Raw genomic sequence first — 24,435 nt, forward strand, 5'->3', positions numbered from 1 at the left:
AACTGGCCACCATGGGTTCCTGCCCAGGGAAACAGCAGCCTCTGTGGGGCTTGTTGCCTCAGGAGAGGTGAAGGAGCCTTTAATAAGGGTAGCCATAGTTTATTATCCCAATAAATTCTCCTTTGAGTCCTGGACAGTTTAATGATCGATTATTAATAATTAGACCAGGACATAAGACATAGGCTGGGTCTGTCCTTGGGTGTGTTATCACCTCTCCAATTTACTTCTGTGGAGCTCCTGATGGTTGGGAAATGTGCAGAAATGATCTCTCAAGGGTCATAGGGAACTGGGAGTTTCAGACTTTGAATTTTGATTTTGATGCCCTTATTCTGTGTTGCCTCTTCTCACAGACTCCACCAGAGTTTAGACTTCACAAAAGCAAAGATGTACCTAGAAAATACTGAAATATACCACAATTACTAACTGTATGCCTTTCTGATGCCAGCAGCTGGGAAAAGGCTCCATTCCCCAACAATCAGGAAGGGCTTTCTCCTGGAAAGCCCCAGCTCAGGAGTTTCCAATCTCGGGACCAATACAACCTCCAAACCTTTTGGAGACCTACAAAGAATTGTCAGCGTCTTATTTTGCCAAACAAGAACCTTTAAAAAAAAAAAAAAAACACCAAAAAACCTACTCAACGTTTACTCTGACCATGATGTCATAACAAAAAAGCTTTTAACAACAAAGCAAAAAAAAAAAAGTTATCATGATCTCAGAATACAGGGAAATCATTTAAATTGTTTACATACAGCTTTGTTAAAAACTCGACATACTACCCTTATTTCTTCATTTCCTCTGTACTAGTGAAACTTTGCTAAGGACCTGCAGTAAGGGCAAACTTCACGGGTATGTCACCTGTGTAGTCATCCAGGGTCCCACACCAGGAAGGCTCAAGCTTGGGGTTTAGTGATCTGCAGTCCCTGTTTTGAAATTCTTAATTTTATCTTTGAATGTGTACTTTGCGGACCAAGGCTGATGGGACAGCAGAACACGTGCTGGGTGTGGGGCCTTTCCCTGTCCAGGACCAGCCTGCTCCCTGCCTGGCACCTTACCCCATTTCTCCACTGCTGACCACGCACCCCTGGGGTGATGACAGGGTGGCATGGGGTGGCAGGAGTGTAGGGACAAGCACAGCTGCGGGGAGAGCCAGGCCAGGTTGTGAGCCTGCAGTGTCTCAGGGCCGGGCAAGCAGTGTCTCTCCCCGCCACTCCCCACTGCCACGGAGGGTTGGGTAGGCAACTGGGAAGCTGGAAACCCTTGGGGGGTCACCTGTCAGCCATGAGTGACTTCCCTGCCCCCGGCCAGGGGCCCACATTTTCATTTGGTACCAGATCCCATAAATTACACAGTTGGTTCTGCCTGTGGTAGCCCTCTGATGACGTCTGAGAACTGCTGGACTAGCTGAGAGATCCTTGCCCCTAAAGAGCCCCTCCACTCCCCTCCTTGTAAGAAGATTCTGTGAGTAATGGCTGTGCTCCCCAGACTTCCTCATGGAAGGCGAGTTTCCCCAGAGGCTAAGCACCCGGCTGTTGGGAGCCATTTCATGCTTGGCCTGGACTGGGTGCTAACTGTCATCCTCATCATCCTGCACGGGTGGGTGGCTCTTCACAGTTTAGAAAGCACTTTTCCACTGTGTGTGTGCGCGCTTGTGTGCGTGCGTACACACACACTTCCTTTTTTCTTTTCTTTTTTTGCGGTATGCGGGCCTCTCACTGCTGTGGCCTCTCCCGTTGCGGAGCACAGGCTCCGGACACGCAGGCCCAGCGGCCATGGCTCACGGGCCCAGCCGCTCCGCGGCATGTGGGATCTTCCCGGACCGGGGCACGAAGCCGTATCCCCTGCGTCGGCAGGTGGGCTCTCAACCACTGCGCCACCAGGGAAGCCCTCCACACACACTTTAATCTCACTTTCTGTAGCTTGGTGAACTTGAAAGAGCTTATACTTTGGATTTTCACACAAGTCTAGGTTCAAGTCCCAACTCTCTCACTTTCTGGCTGTGTGGCTTTGAACAAGTGATTTGCCTTCCTAACTTCTTGCTCCTGTTTGCAAGCGGAGATAACATCTACCTACCTCACATAGCCTCAGTTACAGATTAAATGTGGTTATAATCCAGCATGTTCCCAGGTGATCAATTAACATTCATCCCTTTCCTCTTCCTGGCCTGCCTCTGGAGATGTGAAATGATACTTGGGGAGGCCACATCTCACCTGGGAAACCCACCCAAGAGGGGCTGAGCCAGGCATCCTCCTGGTCTGTGGGCCTCTCCATTGCTCAAGAGGCAGCACTGCCACAGCAGGAAAAAAACCCTGGACAGGCGAGCAGGAATGACTCTGCAAACCCGAGAAGCTGCTTCTCAAGGATCTAGATTTGGGCTCACAGGACTAGTTAGTTTTGGCAGGTGAGAGGAAACACTGAAATGGGGGAACAGATGTAGAGGGCAAGGTAGAAAGTATCAAGGACAAACACAACCTCCCTCCCACCTCTCCCACCTTCCAGCCCTGCCCTTTGGAGAGGCTGGCAGGAATTTTGCACCTGTGTTGGAAAGGTTCAGGAGGGCAGCGTTAGACGTGTTTTAGACTAAGAATCAGGAGGCCTGGATTCCAGTCGCAGGTTTTCTCTCTATAACCTTGGGAATGTCACCTCCCACTGGGAACCAAATGTCTCCAACTTTTAAATGCACTAGACTAGAGGACTTGTTCAGTTGATTCCAGCTTTGATACTTTATGTTTAATTAGAGAAAGGATAGCTATAAAAACATATTCTGTAACGAGCTGGGACAGGCCCTCTGAATTAGGATGGGCCCCTTCCAAGCAGTGGCGTTAGGATAGGCCTGGCCCTAGTCCAGGGAGGCTGGTTTCCCGGGCAGGCCATTTGTTGAGACTTCATAATGGCTGGTCACCTGATGACTCTTGCATCTCTACTCACACCCAAGGCACCTTGTTCGAATGGGCTGTGACTGACTTGGTGAACAGTAACAGACTCAGACATTTTCACGCGAAGTGTTTCGACAGTCATCTCCAAACAGAAAGAGCACAGTGGGCTGTTGTGACGAGAATTCTGGGGAGTACTGTTTATGGCTGTGTTTTTGTTTACCCTTGGCCTAGTACACAGGGTACAGCTGAAAATGGCCTCAGCTGAAAACACTCTCTTTCCTTTCAGGGCAAACTTTCCAAACTTTTACATGCAGGCTGTCAGCTCCAGGCCCACTGCCCCTGTCTCCACCTCCTCTGCTCTCCCAGAGAAACAGGGGCCCCCCAGCCCCATCCTGCTTGGCCTCTGAGCTGCTCCCAACAGAGGCGGGGCAGATACTGACAGCGTAGCATTAGGGATCTGGAGCCAGATGGTTCTGGGCACAAATCCCCGCTCCTCCACTTGTTAGTTGTGTGATCTTACGCAAGTCACTTGCATTTTCTCACCCTCAGTTTCACCAGGTGAAAACTGGAAATAACAGAACCTACCCAATAGGACTGCTTTAAGAATTAAAAGGAAGTATATCATTGCAGATAAATCTTGAGGGACATCCTTAATTGTGTTTTTTTTCTCTCTACCTCAATCATTTTGGTTGATCCGTAAAAACCAGGCTTCTGCCTCAGTTTCCCTTCTTGAGTTTTGATCCTCTTTCCTACCTTGTGCTCCAAACCCAGCAGAATGGATTGGGCAGGGGCTCTGGCTGTGCTGCCATTTCTCCTACCCAGGGACTCCTGACTGCAGACGAGAATCTTCCCATTGATGGGAAGGAGATATGAGGAACAATAACAGTTAATTTTATTAAGCATTTCCTATGTTCCTGGTTTACCATCATTTCCTCTTCGTAACAAGCCTACAAGCCTAGAGGTAGGCCCCACTATCAATCCTACTTAACAGATCAGGAAACTGAATGCCAAAAAGGTTTAGGTCCAAGGTCACAGGGCCAAGGGTAGTGGAGGCTGAATTCCAACCCAGTGTGTCTGACTCCAGAACCTTCTCTTTTAATCACCAGCCTCTCTGCTTTTGAGTTGTAGGTATTCCCTGCATATTCATTCCTGTCTTTTTCAATAACCATCACCACAGTAGCCACCAATAATTGAAGCCCTATACTCATGACGTACATTATCCCATGTGACTTTCCCAGCAATCCTATGAAATAGCTATTTTCATACCCATTTTACAAATGAGAGAGCTGAGGTCAGAATAAGTACATTATCCAAAGTCAACTGGCTGTGAAAGGAGGAGCCAGGATTCAGATACTGTATATGATTTCTTTGTAGCTCCTTGATCACTGTACTGTATGCCAAGGGCTTTATAAGTATCAACTCTCATAACAGCCCTATGAGGTAGGTCATACCAGTATTTCCATTTTACAGATAGGGAAATTGAGGTAGAGAGAGATGAAGACATTTGTTCCAGGCTTCACAAGTAAGAGTGGCAGAGCTGGATTTTGAACCCAGGCAGTCTGGCTCAAGTGTCTGGGCTCCCAACTTCGAGTGTTGTGTTGCTATAAGAAGTGAAGGATGCCAGGCAAGGGGAGGGGAAGAGATTTCAAAGGAGAGGGAATTGTGCCCGCACAAGCAGGAGGCTCAGTGAGTCCAGGAACGACAAAAGCTCTCCACCCACATGGACTGCAGTAGTCCCCCAGAGCCCTGGCTTCTCTCCGCCAAGAGGGGTCGGCCACCCTGGAGAATTTTCCAGCATTGAGCAATGGCGTAGGTGTTTAGTTTCCCTTAGGCCCACAGAGATGCATCATGAGGAAATTGCCTCAGACTCTTGGGCAAGCTGTGACTCCACGATTCAGCTACAAAATCCTCAGAAGAGATGAAAGTCAACAGTCTTAAGTGACCAGTTACATTTACATGTGTGGGGGGAGAAAAAGACCTTTTATCAGGAGGGGCAGAAACAAACATGTATTGAGTAGGCTGAGACATGGGAGATGTTAAACCTCACAGTAACCCTTTGAAATTGTGATTTGCCCCATTTTACAGAGACATAAACTAAGGCTCAGAGCAGCAAAGTGATGTCCCCAAATCAAGTGGTAAGTACAGGAGCCTGGATATGGTCCAAGGTCCATATATATGACTTCAGGCTGCCCGCTCCTAGTTAGTTCCCTGCTGCCTCTCATTTGCCTAGGACTGATCCACATGGTTTCAAAATTTCCCCATAATTAATGGTGAAATTACCAAGAATGTCTGCAAAAACAGAGACCATTCTGCTAACCCGGGGTGTTGTAGTCTAAAATGTTATTATTCTGAAAAACACAGCTCCAGGAAAAGAAACAGTTTACAGGGAAAGTTTCCAAGAAATCTTGAAGCCATAAAGAAGGAGATTCACAGATGTGAGTATATGAAAATTTAAAACTCCTGTATAAGACACGGTAAGCAAAGGTGGATGTTGAAGGTCTTCTTACAAGAAAGTCTTCAAGATAAATGACAGACAAAGGACTGATGCACAGAGCACACGAAGAACCTCTCCAAATCCCCGAGGGAAAGACCTACGACCCTAGAGGAAAATGAAGAGAGGATGTTAATAGGCCATTAACAGAAGACAGAAATTAAGAGACTGAAGATATAAAGAAAATGTTCGTTCTCACTAGCAACAGGGCAGAGGCAAAGGAAAAGAACAATGAGCAGTCATTTTCTGCCCGAGAAATGGGCAAAAATGTTAAAACGATTGACAATATGCAGTGTTGGCAAAGGAACAGGGGCACTGTTGGCAGGAATACAAATTGGGACAGCCTTTTTGGAGGACATTTTGGCCACAGCTAACATAATTTCAAAGGCATAAATCCCTCCAGTAGAAATTCCACTTTTTTGTATCTCTCCAAGAGAACTTTTCATACTTGTGTATAAAGAACCATACCCAGGATGATCCTTTGATTGCTGTTTGCAAAAGCCAGATACTAGAAACTACCTACATGTCTATCAATAGGACATTGGTTAAATCATTCTTTATATGTGCCGACTGTGGAATTACTACCAACATGTAACAGACATGCGGTGGCTCTATATGCACTGACATACTCCAAATATCTAATAAGTGAAAAAAAACCTTGCAGAACAGTTTTACTATATGACCCTACATACACATATATGTCTATGAATGCCTTAAAAAGCTTAGAAAGACATATAAAATGGACAACAGCGATTACCTCTGGGATCAGGAGAGGTTTGTGCCTTTCCCGTTTACTCTTTGATGTTCGAGTTTTTACAATGTAAGTCGATTTCCATCATTTTTCTGTTATCTAAAGAGGAGCGGGTCAGCCACAGAGACAGAGACACTTGCCTTGTGTTCTGGGTTACGTCCTGTTCATCCAGGACTGAGCAATACTCTGACCCAGGGCTGAATCTCCCTCCTCTGCTGATGCAACCAGAAAGCAGCTCCTTCAGAAGCTGCCCTCCCCTATTCTCTCCCTCTCATTTCCAGAGGGGCTCACGCATCTCAACACATGCACATTATACACATTCCTCTCAGGCACAGATTCACTCAGAATAGCTACTGCGTAGGTTAGTTCACCACCTGAGAACTTTCGAATCATGGACCGATTCTTGTTACCTTGATAAAACTCGTACACAGTCACACGCCGAAACAACTACAACAGCAATAACAAACTGTCAGGCTCCCTTAGCACAAGCCTTGATTTAAACCATGGGTCCAATGGGCACACACTGGATGTAGAGCTCCTTAAATTATAGCTCTGCTAGCTTAAAACGTATCAGATGTTCCTTTAGCCTTAGCTCGCCCAAGACATAAACTATGTGTTCGGGGGAAAGCAAAGTCAAATGACTCATGACAGAGTTTGTTTTTAGTATGAATTATTTTTTCTGGCTCCTTGCTTTTAAAGACGGATCCTTTTCAGATGGGTTGACGCAAGGGCTGCTGGGAGCTGGGCTCTCGAGCCTAGTGGTCCCCCCTCTTTTGAATGCTGGTAGTGGATGTCCTGGGAAGGAGAGCTGATTTCCCATATGATCACTCCCATGATGCACTGCTGCTTCTTTTTCCCTTCAAAACAAGCCAGGCGATGGCGGCCTGGGTGAAGTGGGGGAAAGGGCACTGGATTTGGAGTCTGGGAGACCTGAGCTCTGATTCCAACTGTGCCATTTACAAATTGTATGCCGCAGGGAACGTCACATGACTTCTCTGGTCTCTGGGCTGCAGTCTGAAAAGAATTCTGAGGAGAATAAGCATCGCTCTGGATTGTGGTGGGGACTCAATGAGGTAACCTAGGGAAAGCATGTGCCTCACAGGAGGCACTGGACTGGACTCCTCAGGGCAGAGGTGTCCTGTATACCTCAGGATCCCTCCTGCTTGCCTGAGAACGGGTCAGAAAACATTTGAGGAAGGAAGGCAGCAATGCATGGTGCACTTATGATGAGCCAGGCACTGTGCTAACTGCTTTATATGAATTATCTCATTCATCTTTACAAATAACCCTATAGGTTATTTGCTATCCACACTGAGGCACAGAGAGATTAAGAAACCTGACCAAGGCCACACAGGTGGTTAGTGGAGGGGCTGAGATCTGAATGCTTATGATATGGCTTTAGAGCAGGAAGGGGAGAGGGAAAATGGGCAGACCAGAGGATCCCTGTGTGGACTCTAAGAAAAGGCTACATCAGGAATACCTAGCTCTTGGATCACTGCAGAACAGACACAGGGGAAGGAGGAGGCCATCGGGAATGTGGTCATTCATGGCCCTGCAGGAACACAGGTGGTGGACAGCCAGAACCCACCCATGAGTGTGGCAGATTAGGACAGCTTCTTAGGGTGCTTTGGGCCAAGAGATGCCCAGGCTTCTGGGGGAGCGAGTACCCCAGGACAGGGCTGGTGCCCACACACATTCACTCCCTCCCTCTCTTCATCAGGTAGAGTAAGATGAACACAGAATTCCAGAGCTGGAAGGGACCTTAGCCACTGCCTGGCGCCACTCCACCGTACAGGTTAGAGACCAATGCCGCAACCACAAGTAGAGCGAAGACCAGAAGCCAGGTCCCTACTTTTCAAGCCAGCAATTAGCTCTGGGGTCTCGAACACGAACAGCCACACTCCCTTCTATGCACAGCCTTGAGATTATGACTTCGTTTTTCAACCATTTATCCATCCCATAGTTCTCATCCAAGCAATGCTCAGGAAAGACAAGATTGCTGGCCATTGGGCTTTGGATATGTCCAGTTCCCAGGTTAAAATGACTGCTTAGCTCGCTTTCCCAATAAATCCCTGAGTAATCTACTAGGCAAGCAGCCTTTTGATAATGATACGGGTCTTCATAAGAGTCTGCCTACAGGGAAATGATGGGCAGAATTTGGAACAGTGATCTATCAAGGTGAACTAACAAAATGCTTTGCGGCTTTATACTTCCGTCTTATGAGCTGCCCCTACAAGACAAAAGCATTAATTTGTTCATTCGTTTATTCACTCAAATTCACATTTTCATCCAATACATACTGAGTTGACCTTTAGGTCTGTGAATCCTTTGTTCCCAAGATCTAGAATTCTGTACACCCTCCTCCCATCTCAGACCCTCAACACACACACACACACACACACACACACACACACACACACCTTTGTTCAGTTAACACTTCCAAGTCATGAATCAACTGTCACTCCTTGGGACCGTTTTCTCTGCCTCCTGAAGGCTGGGTGAGGTACATCACCTAAGACAGCACACAGCCAACTCTAGTACAGCTGTCTGTTTTACTGTATTTCTCCCCTGCAAGATTCTAAGAAACTTGAGAACAAGGACTGCCTCCCTGGTCTTTTTGCTTTTCTTCAGATACATTCAGTTCATTCCCATCTCAGGGCTTTTGCACTCCTTGTGCTCTCTGCCATTCCAGTCTCATCTCAAACATCCTTCCTCAGGAGGGCCTTTCCCACCTCTCACACAGCCAGTCCTTCCCACCTCATCTGCCTGGTCTCTCTTTGTTCCCTTACGTTGCTTTACTTTCTCTCACAGCATTTTCATTTATTTATTTATTTTTTGGCTACCTGAAATCGTATTATTTATGGTGATTACTTGTTCCTGGAATTACTTGTTACTGGACTCCTCCCAGTGGGAATATAAGCTCTGTGAGGGCTGACAGTGATTTTTCAATAGATAAAGCTGGAGGCACACAGTGAGGAGAAGCAGACAGGTATCAAAGGGTGAAGGGAAGCACAAGCTTCCAAAGGGAAAGCTGGTTAATGGGACAAAGAAAAGTGACCAAAACTGACTCCCGAAGTGCAAGAAAGAACTAATAATGTTAACTCTTTTATTGCACACTAACTATGGCAGGCTCATACATTACCTTGTTGAAGTTTCCCCTTTGGGAATGCATAAGCATTCTGTAAACATATGTGAAACGGGAATACTTTTAGCCCAGTTCCATGATATTGTTGTGGTGATTAAATACGTTAATTCATGTAAAGTGCTTTGAACAGTGCTTGGCATGTAGAAAGCATCAACACATGTTGCCTAAAATCATCGTCATTGTCATCATCATCTACAAAGAGATATGACACATAGGTAATACCTGCTTATAAGTATTTTATGTACTGCTATGCACTATATTTACTTTTTAAAATGAATCATAGAACGTCTACAGTGTACGAAGTTAAACACATGTTCCTTATTTTGAATTTAATATGGTGCAAAAAAGTTTTGTAAGAGTTACTTATCAGCATTTATATAATCAAAGAATTGTATTATTATTATTATTTTTTTGCGGTACGCGGGCCTCTCACTGTTGTGGCCTCTCCCGTTGTGGAGCACAGGCTCCGACGCGCAGGCTCAGCGGACATGGCTCACGGGCCCAGCCGCTCAGCGGCATGTGGGATCTTCCCGGACCGGGGCACAAACCTGTGTCCCATGGATCGGCAGGCAGACTCTCAACCACTGCGCCACCAGGGAAGCCCTGTATTATGTTTTTAATAAACACATTTGTGATAGTTTCAATCAGGTTTTAAAAAGCCTTAAGATGTAAACATAAAGAACCATGTAAGAACCCAGAAACTAGAAGAAACGATAATGAAACATTAGTGGAAAGAATAAATAGGCTAAAGGCTGAAATAAAACTTTGTAAGGACTAATACAGAGAACAATGAAGAGAGAAAACAGGAGAACATTTGGAGATGTGAGAGGAAAGTAATTACTACAAGAGAGCAAATCAAAGCACCACATGCAAGAATCTTTTCACTGCAATCTCTACAGGAAATGCCTATCAGGAGGATGAAAACAGCAAGAAAACTACTGAAAACAAGAACAAGAGTTAAACATGTTAAATAAATGCAATGATGTTTTATTAATAGTTTAAAAATGTCTGCTAGAACAGAATATTTTACTCCAAGTTTGGCTAGTTCTTTATAAAAAGAACTCTTTTTAGTTATAGCTCTTTTTGGTTTGCCGCCAGATTGGAAACCTGGTGGGTGGAACTAGCAACCTATCTCGTCAGGCTACTACTGCCTTCTCTCTTCTTCAACCCCAAGACCCACAAGCCTTTTGTCAGTGCATCTCAAAGAGCAGGGGGATTGCTTTTTTAAAAGGTACTGAGAACATTTTAGCAGCACATTCAATGTTCCCCAGAGCCCCTAGGTGGCGCTATTGCAAAACTAACAGAAGTCTGAATCATCTCAAGAAAAAATAATGAACATAGTACATTTAGTACAAAACACTAAAAGCAATAACAACTCAAAAGGCAGACACCATTTGTTACAGAAACTACAAACAATTTAGTATCTCTAAGACATTTATTAATTTCCTTTTAAATTCAGGGGCTCACCCCACGAAGAAGAGACATTTCGTTTTTCCGCCAGAAAAAAAAAAAAAACAACAACTCAGGGTTGTTCTCTTTCTAAAACATTTACCTTTAAGGGCCCAGTGAAAACGATGCTGAAAGTCTGTGGTATATATTGTTTTATGATCAAAATTGGCTTGATAGCACAAAAGAACTAGCGCTCAGAGTAAAAATGTAAGACAGTGACTGAGGGTTGGCTTGGGGAAAACATACAGTTACGTTAGTTTGACAGTCAACCAAAAGCCATAATATTATTAAATATATTTAAACATGGTTTTCATTTAGATTTGGCATCTTGACTAATGGGGATGTATTAAATAATACCTGGCTGCTAAGAATATACATATTTAGGAATCAGTGCCACATAAAACACACATGTACTATCCAGTCTCATTGTTATTTAAGGCTTCTCTTCTGTTCTCTTGGCTGTGGGCACACACATATTAAAAATTAAGTACACACTCAGTGTATGCTCGACCCTTTTAAAAGGCTTTCTTTTTAAACAGAAACATGCAACGGAAAGTGAACTCAACTCTAGTGAAAGGTAATGGATGCAATCCCTTTGGGGACAGCTGTCTGATTTATCAAAAGAAAGAAGAGGGGAGGGTCAAAAGCCAGGGAAAAAAATTCCTGAGTGGTCAGCAAGGAGGAGTGCTCAGAGAGGAGTCAAAATCAGTTTCTATACCCCAGGATTCCTTCTTTGCCAGCCTTGAGAGGTCGAATGAATGGTACCTTTTATCATGAGGCCATGGGGGTATCAGAGTGGGAAGAGAGTATCTTAAGATATGGGGTTGTATTAGTGGCCAAATAAACACAGGCAAATGTTGAGTGATTCCCAATGCATTAAAGAAACACTTTTCCTTTTTTTTAAACGAGGGGGGACATCTGTAGATTTCTGGGCATTATGCTAGGTGCTGTTCAAGGGTGGGAGTTGCGGGAACAGGGATGGTTAAGGCAAGCTGGGGAGACAGCAAATGTTAATGATGCAAAGAGTCCAGGGCCATAATAGAGTTCTACTCTGTTCTGGATGAAAAGGTAATGTATCTGACATACAGATGCTGCATAATAGATGAGCATCATCTCCCCCTAAAGTCCTCAGCCTAGAACAAGACATCTCAATGGCCAAAATGTCAGATAACATCACATCCCATCTCTGAACAACCCAGCGGACGGGGTCACTGTATTATTATTTTTTAATTTGAGAAACTAAAATATAGTATCCAGAAAATAATATCTCACCACTCAGAAGGAGAAAAAAAGCAAGCTTTTTTTTTTTTTTTTTTAATTTGGATACAGGTATTATTCTGTCCATTCACAGATAATAGAAATGAGGCTTTGAGAGCTTAATCGTATTATCCAACATCCTAGATTTAGTAAGTTACAGAGGTTAGACTGGAACGCAAGCCTATTCTTCTTGAAAATCCACTTTTGAAACCACTAACCCCACTGCCCCACTGCTCTTCTACGGCTGACTGAAGACTTGCGGTGGAAGCAATGAAGGAAATTGGGGGTGAGGGTGGGGGCATGCAGCATGCAATCTCATTTCTCTCCCTTGTCACCTACTTAGAAAAGACTGGGAGAAGGGGGTTTCAGTTCTTTTCCGACATCGCTTTTCACTGCTGCTGTCATCCCCAACGGGGATATTGGGCTGGCCAAAAAGTTTGTTCGGGCTTTTCCATTTGAATGAACTTTTTGGCCAACCCCATATTTCCCCACTGGAGAGAAGTCACTAAAATATTAAGCGTGCCAAAGTCTTCACGGTGATGATAGGTACAAATGGGGACCACAGAGAACAGGCTGTGTCGCATCAAGGAAACAACCAGGAAGGGAGGAAATTCTGACACGTGCGCCTATGGATATGACCCTTGAGGACATTATGCTAAGTGAAATAAGCCAGTCACAAAAAAAGACAAACACTGGGCTTCCCTGGTGGCACAGTGGTTGAGAGTCCGCCTGCCGATGCAGGGGACACGGGTTCGTGCCCCGGTCCGGGAGGATCCCACATGCCGCGGAGCGGCTGCGCCCATGAGCCATGGTCACTGAACCTGCGCGTCCGGAGCCTGTTGCTCCGCAACGGGAGAGGCCACAACAGTGAGAGGCCTGCGTACCGCAAAAAAGAAAAAAAAAAAAAAAAAAAAGACAAACACTATATCATGGCACTTATATCAGGTACCAAGAGTAGTCAAATTCATAGAGACAGAAAGCAGAATGGTGGTTGTCAGAATCTGGAGGGGAGGGAGGTGGAGAACTGTTGTTTCATGGGTACCGAGTTTCAGTTTTGCAAGATGAAAAGAGTTCTGGATACTGGTTGCACAGTAATGTGAATAATACTTAACACTACTAAACTGGGCACGCAAAAATGGTAAATTTTATGTCGTGTACTTTACAATTAAAACAGACAAGCAAGCAAACAGACAAAAGAATACCACCAGGAATGCCTTCTCCAGTGATCATTTACAATGTTTTCTTGATGGGCACAGTATGAAGCATGACTTTCCACATTTTTAGATTTGTGGAAGTAAAAGTCCTTTTGTGGTACATCCCTGCTACTTTTCTGGAAAGCAGGAAACAGGTCTTTAAAAAAAAAAAAAAAGTAACATTTTATATCTGCACGTTTTATATGAATCCTCATCCTGGTTTGATCAGCTAAGAGCTCTGAACAAAGCACTTCCCCTCCCTGAGTCCCAACTTCCACATCCGTAAAAGGCAGGGTTGGGTGAGATGATCTCTGAGGGCCCTTTCAAGTCTCAGAATCTAATTCCTGTTTTTCCAAATGCTAACACTGTCTATGCTGTTAGGTATACTTTATTTATTATTGACACTCATCAGAACATTTCTGCAAAGCCAACTAGTCACTTCTGAAATACCTACTCACTGCATTTTTCCTGAGGGATGAGTGGCGAGGGGTAGGATGCTGGGTGAGGCAGGCAGATAGGAAGCAGTAGAGTTAAAGGTGTCCTGGAAGGAGCACTGGACTGGGAGTCTGAGGCTATGAGGGTTAGTCCTGCGCTCTGCCACTTGCTGGCCAGATGAATCAGAAAGGAAGGAAGCGTTTACTGGGGCCTTCTATGCATGAGACACTTTCACACATGTTATCTTACTAGTTCACAAATTTTAGTTACTCACATACCATCTTCATAATTGTTTCCATATCCAAGTACCATCTGTAGTATTATACATGTAATACTTTTTCTAAATTCCAAATAAATTCCCTGTTCTTTTTTCAAACTGCCTTGTTCTAAGCAGAAATGTCTATGAAAACATAGGTACGGTGTTGGTTACCTTTTTCCTAATATACATTAAAATCAATATATAACTATTAGAAAGAGTGTCCACATGCCAGCTAAAGTCATCCTGAGTGCCACCGGTGGCATATGTGTGCATTTAGGGAGATGCCACATTATTCTACTTTGTATCCATTTATGGCTGCTGGACACCTGAGTCTGTGGAGTTTAGTAACTCATCCAAGTTCCAACCAGCAAACCCAAAGCAATGTGAGGCTTCACACTCCTCTCATCTTTAGAATGCGTATGTTCAATAAAATACATACAGAATATTTCCAAGATTTTTAAATTTCATGGACACTAATACTTCCAAAATTACTTTGGAGAATGGCACATGGTTAGCAAGTTTTTATTTTGCCAAGTAAGAACTCAAAATAAAAAAAGGTTTTCTCATACAAGGTAATATTAAAAAAAAAAAAAAAAAAGCATAGGACTTTCTACACCAAACATTTGGGACCAGGGTACTTCTCAGGACAACATAAATCATTTAGGAAGAAAACATTTATGATGCTCTGCTTACTTTTCTACATTTCTCATTCTGGTATAAACGCTGTCATGGATTAGCCACTGGCTGGGCTCATCACTGGTGGAAGATGCAATGGGAGGTGGCTTTGGAATCGTGTAGTTCTGAGTTCAATCCTCGTTTTATACGAATTACACGTGCAGCTTTGTGCTACTTTAAGCTGAGCCTTAATTTTTCATCCGTAAACTGAGGCCACTCATTGTTGTGAAGATTAAATGCAGTAAGTGTATAAAATGCCTAGAACAGCCCCTAACCTGTAGTAGGAGCTCATTAAGCAGCACTTAACGACTTTCCTTTTACCACTCATTGTGTCTGACCCGGAGGGCTGCTGTGAGGATGCACTGTGACAACACGTGGGAAAGTGCACTGACAATGTGTTACAGAGCTCTAATTGTTCTTTGGATCTCAGGTTGGAAGTTCCTTCCTCCGGGAAACTTTTCCTGACCCACTCAGTTGGATAAGAAGCCCCTCCCTTGGTACCATGCCACCCTGGGATCTCCATCTGTTCGCTGTCACACTGCATTGCTACCGCTAGGCAATTTCTCCCTCACCTCAATAGGCACGCAAGAGCTCCGAGAGGGTAAGAGTGGGAAATACATGGATCTTGCTGTTGCTTCTCCACCATCTAGCACGTAGTCACTGCCAAATATAGCACGGGTGCTCTTTTAGTTTATTAAATAGACACATGAATTGATGGGAAGATTGGTGGAGGTTTTCAAACTTGTTTATGTGGTACTACTTGTACACCTGATGGTCTGACCCTCGGCTTATGGCAGCATTTCCCAATGTTTGGTCCTTTAGCAAAGTAAGATGCTCCATGAAAGACTAATTCTTTGGTCAAGTAAATTTATGAAAGTCTATATTCTAAATGCCTCCCCAACCCGGGAGATTCACAACACAAGTTTATATATTAAAGGTTTATGCAAAGTCTCGCTATAAAGATACCTAGTTAACTTGAGCGTAGCATTTTCCAAATGAATTCTTTCCAGGAATACCTTCTAATGTATGAAAGAACACCCTTTGGAAAATCCTGGCCTATAGAGAACTTGGGCTCTGAGTAAATTTTTCTCATGGTTTCTGTCAATTCTTTGTCCTGGTTGTCCTTCCCCCAGTTAAACTGCACAGCCGGAAGCAGGAGAGACATGCATATTGGGCCGGACAAAAAGGCAACACAGACAATAGAACCTTTGAGAAAACTAAACATAGGAATGGGCTACCAGCCCAGGAACTGACCAAAAATATTTTGACAATGAGTAGAATGCCCTCATTTGTATCACACCTCAGAGACTTCATAGCTCTATGCACGTACATCACTGCAACTGCTCTTCTTTCTCTTCCCCCTTCCTCTTTTTCTCCTCCAGCATCAGCATCACCATGGTTAAATACGATGGCACACTGTCTATGCCACTTACATTGCTGTAAGTGTACTTCTTGCAGTAACTGATGAAATGATATTACTTATTATTATATAGATCTTGAAATTGAGTCTCAGAAAGCTACTATTACTACTAGTAATAATAATAATGACAAAATTAATGATAGCCACCTCTCAATTTTGGTGAGCTTATTGTTCAATGCAAAAGAGCTCAGAAAGGCAGATTTGGGGCTCAAATGTAAGTCTTCTGATGCCAAGTCCAGAGTTTGCTCCACCCATGAAAGATGGGTCTCTCCAACAAGTTCATAGCATGCTCCCAGCTGCGGCAGGGGAGAGAGGGTTACGGCACCAGCTCGGCATTCAGATGGTGTGGTTTTTAAAGTGACTCAACATCTGTCATTAATTAGAGTTCCTGTTCCCATGGTGATGGTTTATTATTGCTAGGCTGATAAGATGGCCAATTCAAGAATACTATCTTCCTTCTTTTCCCTCTCACTCTCCAGCATAGATTTTTCTCTTTGTTTCCTCCTCTCACCTAACATCATTGATCTTTTGTAACAAGGTAGGAGGTGGTGTTCCTCAAACGGGGACACCCTGTTGGATCCCTGGTGATAACCTTTGGAATTTTTTCCGTTTTGCTTAATGCAAAGGCTCTGTCAGACCAACCTGGATTCATCTCTGACATTTATTAGCTCTCTTACCATAAACAAGTTAATTACCTTCCTTGGGCCTTATTTTTTCATCTGGAATAAGGGATAAGAAGGCCTAAACAGCAAGGTTCTTCTGAGAATCTGATGTACCAAATAGGAAGATGCTAGCACAGAGCTTGGAACGTGGTGGATACTCAAGAAGTGGTAGCAGTTGTGATAAGTAAAATAATAGCAATAATAATTATTTACAAAGAGATGAGATGAGACAGCTTTTGGGTTGGCAGCTGAGGTCGTTTTACTTTCATTCATTCATCAATCATTCAAATTTGTTCTTCCACTGAAACTGTTCTTTGTTCTTTACAGCCCTTAACCCAACATACACTATATACTTATTTGTATTTAACTGTCTCTTACACTCGACTGTAAATGTGATGAAAATTAGTACAATGGTTATTTCACACATCACTGTACCTGGGGGTATAGTTGTTGAATGATGTACAAATATTTATCAAGCAGTCAACGTCAGTCTTTGTGTTAGGCGCTGGAGATACGGAAATAACTAAAGCAAGATTTTTACCCTTGAGGCATTCACATAAGGAATCTGTGAAAACTGACAACAAATAAAGGAAATGGGGCATTCATCCCTGACTCCAAAAGGTTTTTGGATTTTTTTTGAAATAAATCCAATGACATAAATGGAATTAAATCTTTAGTAATCTCCTAGCACAAAGCACCGATGTGGGGGGGATATGGCTATCTCAAAGCTCTCAATGCCAAGAGAGATTCAAACCGGTGGTGTTAAGCCCCCAGAGTAATCGGAAATTCCCTTTGAAACAGACAGTTAAAAAAGAAAGAAAGAGAAAGAAAGGGAAGGCCTTTCAGGGGGCTAGCTCACTGACCTCCCTCCCAGGATGGTCTGACCCCCTCTGCTGGTGAAGCAAGAGGTCAGATCCTCAGATGGAAAATCAATCTCCAAGAGTGGCTGGATACAATTCCACGACACGCGGTCTGTTCCCAGCCAAGGAGGATGGGGCCCAGAGCCTTTAGCTTCCCCAACCCACTGTACCCGATCAGGCCAAGCCGACAAGTCCTCCAGGAGCACACGGCATCTGACAGACGAGCAGGCGCAGGGGTCCAGCCAGGAGCCCTCGAACCCGCCTTCCTCAGTGGCTTGGATCTTCCATTTTGAAGCTACTTTGTTATTGTACAATACTATTACGTATTCGTGTTCATTACCTTAATATATTCTGGGTTACTGCCTCTGAAGCGATCGAGTCCAGTGCTTCTTATGTTCAGTTGAGACCCTCTAAGGGGTCACACCTTGCCATGGGGAAAGGGAGGGCGTGACACGGTGAGCAGGAAGACACGGCTCAGCGTCCATCTGTTTTGTACAGTGTGCTCCCAAATGATCCGCTACTTTAAACTGTTTGAAGACCAGAACCTAATTCTTTCAGTGCAAAGATGAGGAATCTGAGGCCCAGAGAGGTAGACCTCGTGTCTCAGGTTATATATCGAGTTGTTCAGTAACGGAACCGACACTGAGGATGGGGAGCTCATCTTTGAAAAAGAGAGAGTAACTGAGAAGCACGGGGACCGTCTGGAGTGAGTGCCAGTGTGAACAGGGAAAGCTGTTTTCAGAGACAGAGCTAAGAACTAGGTGGTCTTGGGTCGGATTTTACCTGCTATGGGCTTTCCGTCCACATCCATCACAGCAGCACCCTTGCTTTAGTGGCTGGCGCCCTGGGTAACCGGTCTGCTCGGCCAGCTCCAGGGAGACGACAAATTCCCTGTCAATTTCACCTCCACTTCGGTACAACACACGTTTACACAGCACCTGCTACTGATTAAGGGTGAGGAATTCTGGGATCCTTCCCTGGAAGCTCACACCCAAGTAGGGTAAGCAGACATGGAAACATCTAAGGGCAGTGCTAGAGATAAGCACAGGTGGAGGTGGGGGAAGTGTAGAGGGAGGCCTGACCATGAGGAAGTGTCCCAAGGCAACTTTACAGATGGGTTCCAATATTCTCCCAGTGAACAGACTACAGGGTCAGAACATTAACCGAGCATATCTTACTAGGATGTGACCTTGGGAAAGTACTGAACCTCTCTGTAATTTGGCCTCCTTATCTGCAAACATCTCCTTATCTGCAAACATCTCCTTATCTGCAAAGCACAAGGAATATCAGGACCTCATGGGATTGTTGTGAGGACTAAGTGAGTTAATCCGCAAAGTCACATACGCGATGACTGGTGAAACTACATGAATACCCTTTGCTATCCTTTTAGGAGCGCCTTGAAGAGAGGGGTCACAGCTCCCCACCACATCACAATATGTTGGACTCACTAAAGCCTGCTGCTTCCCAGTCGTCTAAGCACTTCCTCGAATCTCCACTTTAGGATTGTCTATAAATTTCTCCTCTGTAAACGTCTGTCTATAGTAGTTAGTCAGCTTACTAAGATGAAGACAACTGCTATAATCCAATTATCTAAACCAGTCTGGTTTGTCAGGATCCCTCCTCATCAGAGATGCTGACAGGTGAAACTGACATGGCCAACTTGGTAGGAATTTCAGTCTGATCAACTGCAACACACAGGCTCCTTCGGCCAAGGTGTCAGCTGAGGACGGGGGGAGGGGCGAGGGGGTAGATTTTGAGGTGGGGTGAGGTGGGTTGCTTGCTTCCCATATCTCAGTGGCCTTGTCTCAGAAGGTGCCTTCTTCATCCTGAAATTTTCAAACCTGATATGTTATACTCTATACACAAATGCACTCTAGTGAAATAGGATAACTTTCTAGGGGCATTTAAAGAGTGTGGCCTTATATTTCAGGGAAGCTTCAAAACTGCTGGGAGATAAATAATAAATCTTTGTCGTTACTCCCAGGCTGAATTAACTTACAGGCTTTTTGCTTAAGCAGGAAGCAGTATTACTATCTAAGAAGCACTTAATGTTGTTGACTTTAAGTAAATGAGACTATTAGCCTGAAACATTTTTTGTAAAAAATGATAGAGTCAGGGGATGTTGGGCAAAGGATGCTCCCAAGACTCCTGATCAAACTCCTAATGATTTGTTTATAGTTGACAACCCCCATTCCCTATCAACTGTGGTCCTTATATATCGAGCTTTCTCTTCTGCTACTCCCGAACTGGGATGCTTTCCTAGGAGTTGAGTTGATGTCTTTCTGTCTGTGTTACTCCTTTGCTTTCACTAGCACCTCTACCTGAAAAGCCCACTTCCTGCTGCTTCTCTGCTCATCCTAAGTTAACATTTCCACTTCAAGCCCTACTTCTTATACAAAGCCACACTTCTCTTTCCTGCTTGTAGCTGTTACCAGGGAGCAGATTATGTAATGGCACTCTCCGGTTTCAGGTTACTTCATTTTTATTTTTCTAGCCTGTCAGCTCCTTGAAGGTGGGGAACCTGGCCTTGCTTTTCCTCTTTTTCTTTTTTAAAATTGTAAAACATCTGGCCCTCTATTACACTATCCACAACTTTGAGGTCACCCATAGAAACAGCATGTGCTTGGAGACACAAAAACCTGTATTCAAATTCCAGCTTGAATATTAACACCCAGTGTGACCTTGGGTAAGTTCTTTTAATTTCTGAGTCTGTTTTCTCATTTGTAAAACTGAAAAAAAGAGACTTTGCACATAAACCTATTGTGAGAGTTAGGTGAGAAAGGCTAAATATTGATTCTGCAAGGAAACATCTACAAGAAGGCCAGAGCAATATGACTTATGCATGTAGCTTTCTTATAATTTGCTTTGAGATAGGAAGAAAGCTTGGAAAACCCTGAGTAAAAGATATGTCTCAATAAACATAAGCTCTGAGACATACAGACTTAAACTCCTAATGCCATTACTTAATAGCTATGTGACTTTGGGCAAATCGCTTGCCCTCTCTGAGTCTCTATTTCCTCATTTGGGTGATGAGAATAATCACACATGTAATAGAGTGATTCACTTAGAAAGGTCCAGAGTTCTGGTTCAAGAAAGAGGAGTTTCTATTCCTTTTGACTAGACACTACTGGAACTGTGCCTGGCTCGGACTTGTAATCAAGTTGTGTCTCCTGAGACAGGTGCTGAGCTACCTGTGGCCACTGGCCTCAATGCCTGACTCAAGAGTGGGCTTATTCAGAGCTGGGTATTCACTAAAGTTGCTAACGTCAATTTCTTGTCTTTTGGGTGTCACTTAGTCAAAGTGAACTGCTTTCCATGATAAGTGGCCACCCTTTCTCCTGTTGGCCTAGCTCATTCCGACAGGGAGAGAGGAGGGGAAGTGGATTTGCCATAAGGACTGACTTCTCTTAATGCTTAAAAGTGACGGTATCAATCAGAGTCCAGTCGGGAGAAGCGAAACCACTCTACGTCATTCAACAAAAGGAACTGAGCACAAGAAATCGGTTTCATTGATGACACAAGAAACCAAGAAGCCAAACAGATGATATTGAAGGAACTCAGAGATCGGGGACGGCAAAAAGCTGCTGCTCCTCTTAGGGATCAAGGGATGATGGGAGGTAGTGGTGTGGCCAGAGCCGGGGGCTGGCCATGTCAGGCTGGAGCTGAAACCAAAGAATGGCTGAGTGGTCAGCCCTGGGACCTGAAGGGAAAGGCTGGGAGCTGGAATCACACAGGAGATGAAGTTGCTGCTGCAGTGAAAGAGAGAAATGACCTGACTTCTCCCCGCTTGCTTCCTGCACGTCCATCTTCCATCAGCATCTCCCATTGGCCAAATCTACTCAGTGGCCAGTTTCCAGAGAGCCTGAGAAATGTAATACACGGCAGGGCAGGTGTGAATAAGCTATCTGAGAGCAAACAGGCAAATGAGTGGCCCAGCCATCTCAATAATATACATAAAGCGCTAGAACAACGTGTGATTTACAGTCAGCTAATAATGATAGGTATCATAAATATTACTCTAATTTTGTATAACTCACTGAAAGTTTATTCACACCAGTAACTGTGCTCAATACTCTCTACATATTATCTCATTTAATCTTCACAACAATCTTATGAGGCAGGCACTCTTAACAGTCTCATTTTTACAGTGAGAAAACCAGCTTAGAGAGGTAAAGGGACTGACCTAATGTACAGCTTTAGCAGATGAACTCAGGATCGGAGCCCAGATTTATGTGACATCTGAGTCTGTGCTCTTAACTATGGTCCTATTTATTGCTTATAATATGAATCATACTGCTAACAGTAAAAGGGAGGGTACTAGATAAGCTGAACATGAAACTTCTCATAATTACTGGGAGGATATTTTGAAGACCTACATTTCCAGGACTGAAAGCCTAGAACACTCTGGGAACATTAAATTTGCCCTTAAAAAAAGTAGAGATTAAGAAAAAAAATACATCACTTAATGTAGTTTATAAAAGTCCATGGCTTTACCTCTTGAAGGCAACAGTGTCTTTTTGCTAAGAGGATGCCAAGTTCAGTGGCCTCTGAACGCTTGCTGTTTACTGACATTTGATAGGCTTCGACATCTGTTGCCCTTCTCGATGGATGGGTGCTTCATTTTAGCACTTCCCTGATGCCAGGCTGGTAAAAAGCTTTAGTACTGAGGTCCTCTAAGACACTCCTAGGTCAGTGACGCAGCTTTGTTTGTGAAGCTGCCTGAGGGAAAGAATATTCAGGGAAGAGTGGTAAGGCACATGCCATCCATCCACCATGCCGGGTATTCTCAGTCCTACCCCTGGGGCAGGTGACAGCTCCAGAAAGTTATAAGCCCGGGCAATTCTTGACCTCAAGTCAAGTTTCAATGTCCTGCTCCGGACCTTTAGCAAGGTAGTATAGGATGAATTCTTCTGCTTCTTCTGTAAAGTTCCATGGAATGACTTCTTTGTTTGTTTTTAAAGGAATGGACATTTTAGAATTTGGTACCAGGGAAAATGTGGTCTCTTTTGGAAAACTGGTACACCTCCTTGACTCTGTGGACACTATATGACTTGACATATTTCCAGTTTTGTGTTGGCTGCTGGGAAGCTCAAAGTAATCCCCTTATTTATGGGTCAGAGACCCATAGGCCAAACCTGTCCCACACATCTGCTTGGTCTGACACTCACCAACGCAGGGTTAAAACAATTTGAATTTCAAGGTCCTTAGGCAGAGTATACATTCTCCAATCTGGTACAGAATGAAATCATCTTGTTCTCTGCTTGTTTCCATGGCCTACCTGGTATGGCCTGCAGGCATATATATACTTGAGAAGCCCCTAGTCTAAGTAGTTGGTATATTATCTTCCTACATAGTTTCTAACTTGTGAGTTTTATTTTGCTTAGTTTTATTCTGCTTAGTCATGTATTATAAGCTTCCTCAAATCCTTTATGGAAGAGGAATATGAAGGATAAAAAAATAAACAAATTGTTTTCTTCCCTAAGCAAAACTGCCAAGTTCAGTGCAGGCAGCTGCATCGCCACTGCGTCCAAGGGATGATCATTCCTGGTGAGTCACCCTGGCCTGCCCCACCTGCCCCACCTGTTAGAGGGTGACCACTGTCGTAGGCTCAACCCTATCATTCCTTTAAACAGGAGAAAGGATTTCTTCCTCATTAGCAACTGAGGGGCCTGGACATAATCAAGTGACCTCTGCCCTATTTCTAGCATATAATACGTAAAGCCAGCTCTAGGTGCCCTCTGAGACACTGGGCAGCAGGGGATATGCAGAGAGTGCGCCTAGAGCCAGACCAGCTAAATTGCAGCCCTCCTCCCCCAACTAGCCATCCATGTGACCTCAGGTCACCTTATCAGTTTTTTTTTTTAGCTTATCAGTCTTGATGCCTCAAATTCCTGCTTTATAAAGTGGGACAATGCTACCACCTACTTTACTGGTTTTGGGGTAAGGATCAAATGAATACAGGAAATATTAATAATAGTACTTTTCTGCATGCCAGGCATTATGCTAACTGTGCTTTCATGCATAGAATATTTGCAGTAACTCAGTGGGGTCGGTTAATACGGAACTGAGGATCAGAGAAACTAAGTACCTTGCCCAGCCAGGCTGGTTCACATAGCTAGCAAGCCAAGGAGATGCCATCACCCTGAGTGTAGCAAGGTGACTTAGTGGGCTACTTTCTTTGGCCTCATTTGATTTCCTCTTATTCCGTCCACAACAGGTTCAGCTCATTTACCCTCTTCCACCCCTAAGACTTGGCAGGCAGTTGCCATAACACGACTGAGCTCCAGCAGTTATTACTAATATTTATTGTGTTGAGTTGAAATGGAGAGAGGTTTGTGCAGGACTGAGGCACATGCTCCTTCCTCTGCTTTCAGAGAAGGTATTCTACTGCAAAGATTAAGAGCCAGCCCGGTTCACATGCCTCTCCACACAGAGTTCCAGCTCTATCACCAACTAATCCTATATGGCCTGGTTCAAATGTTGCCTTCTCAGAAGCACCTTTCTATTTCTAGCCCTAAGACAATGGAAGACACTCCTTCCTTGGTGCTCCATTATCCACTGTATAGCAACTGTAGTTAAACAAATAAGAGCCAACATTAAATAGACAGTATTCTACTCTACATGTACTAACGTGTTGACCTCTTACAACACGAGTTGTGAGATAATATACCTATGATGCAGATATTACTGTTATGTTTTACTAATGAGAGCTCTGAGGCACAGAGAAATTAAGTAATTCACTTAAGGTAAGTGGCAGAGCCATGATTTGAGCCCAAGCCAAGGCGCTGTGTCTTTGTCATTACATTTAGTGTTGACTTTTTCATAACTGTATCTGTCTGTGTCTACCTCCTCCCCACCAGACTGGAACTCCATGGGCCCCAAGATGTGTTTAAATCTTTTTTGTCCTGCTACCATCGAGGACTGTCCCTGTCACGTGGCAGCCTCTTGCTGATGAGCCTTGGCTC

General features: G+C 44.1%; 1 protein-coding gene and 1 long non-coding RNA gene across 16 annotated transcripts in view; one reads left to right on the plus strand and one right to left on the minus strand.

Annotated features, from left to right (window-relative positions):
• LOC117202854 (uncharacterized) overlaps positions 1–15,170 on the plus strand; it is a 29,676-nt gene extending 14,506 nt beyond the window's left edge. Inside the window, exon 2 of the long non-coding RNA XR_004485341.2 lies at positions 14,959–15,170. This is a non-coding gene — a long non-coding RNA (uncharacterized LOC117202854). The remainder of the gene's footprint in view (positions 1–14,958) is intronic.
• Positions 1–24,435, minus strand: part of FGGY (FGGY carbohydrate kinase domain containing) — a 450,202-nt gene that overhangs the window by 80,989 nt on the left and 344,778 nt on the right. Inside the window, exon 16 of one of the 15 annotated variants that reach the window (XM_033435387.2) lies at positions 13,089–13,316. The exons of the other annotated variants lie outside the window; for them this stretch is intronic. Within the exon in view, the coding sequence (XP_033291278.1) occupies positions 13,132–13,316 (185 nt within the window). The 3' untranslated portion in view covers positions 13,089–13,131. Of the gene's footprint in view, positions 1–13,088; positions 13,317–24,435 lie in introns of those variants that run through there. 15 annotated transcript variants of the gene reach the window in all.

This window comes from Orcinus orca, chromosome 1, assembly GCF_937001465.1.
Source record: "Orcinus orca chromosome 1, mOrcOrc1.1, whole genome shotgun sequence".
NCBI classification, from domain to species: domain Eukaryota; kingdom Metazoa; phylum Chordata; class Mammalia; order Artiodactyla; family Delphinidae; genus Orcinus; species Orcinus orca.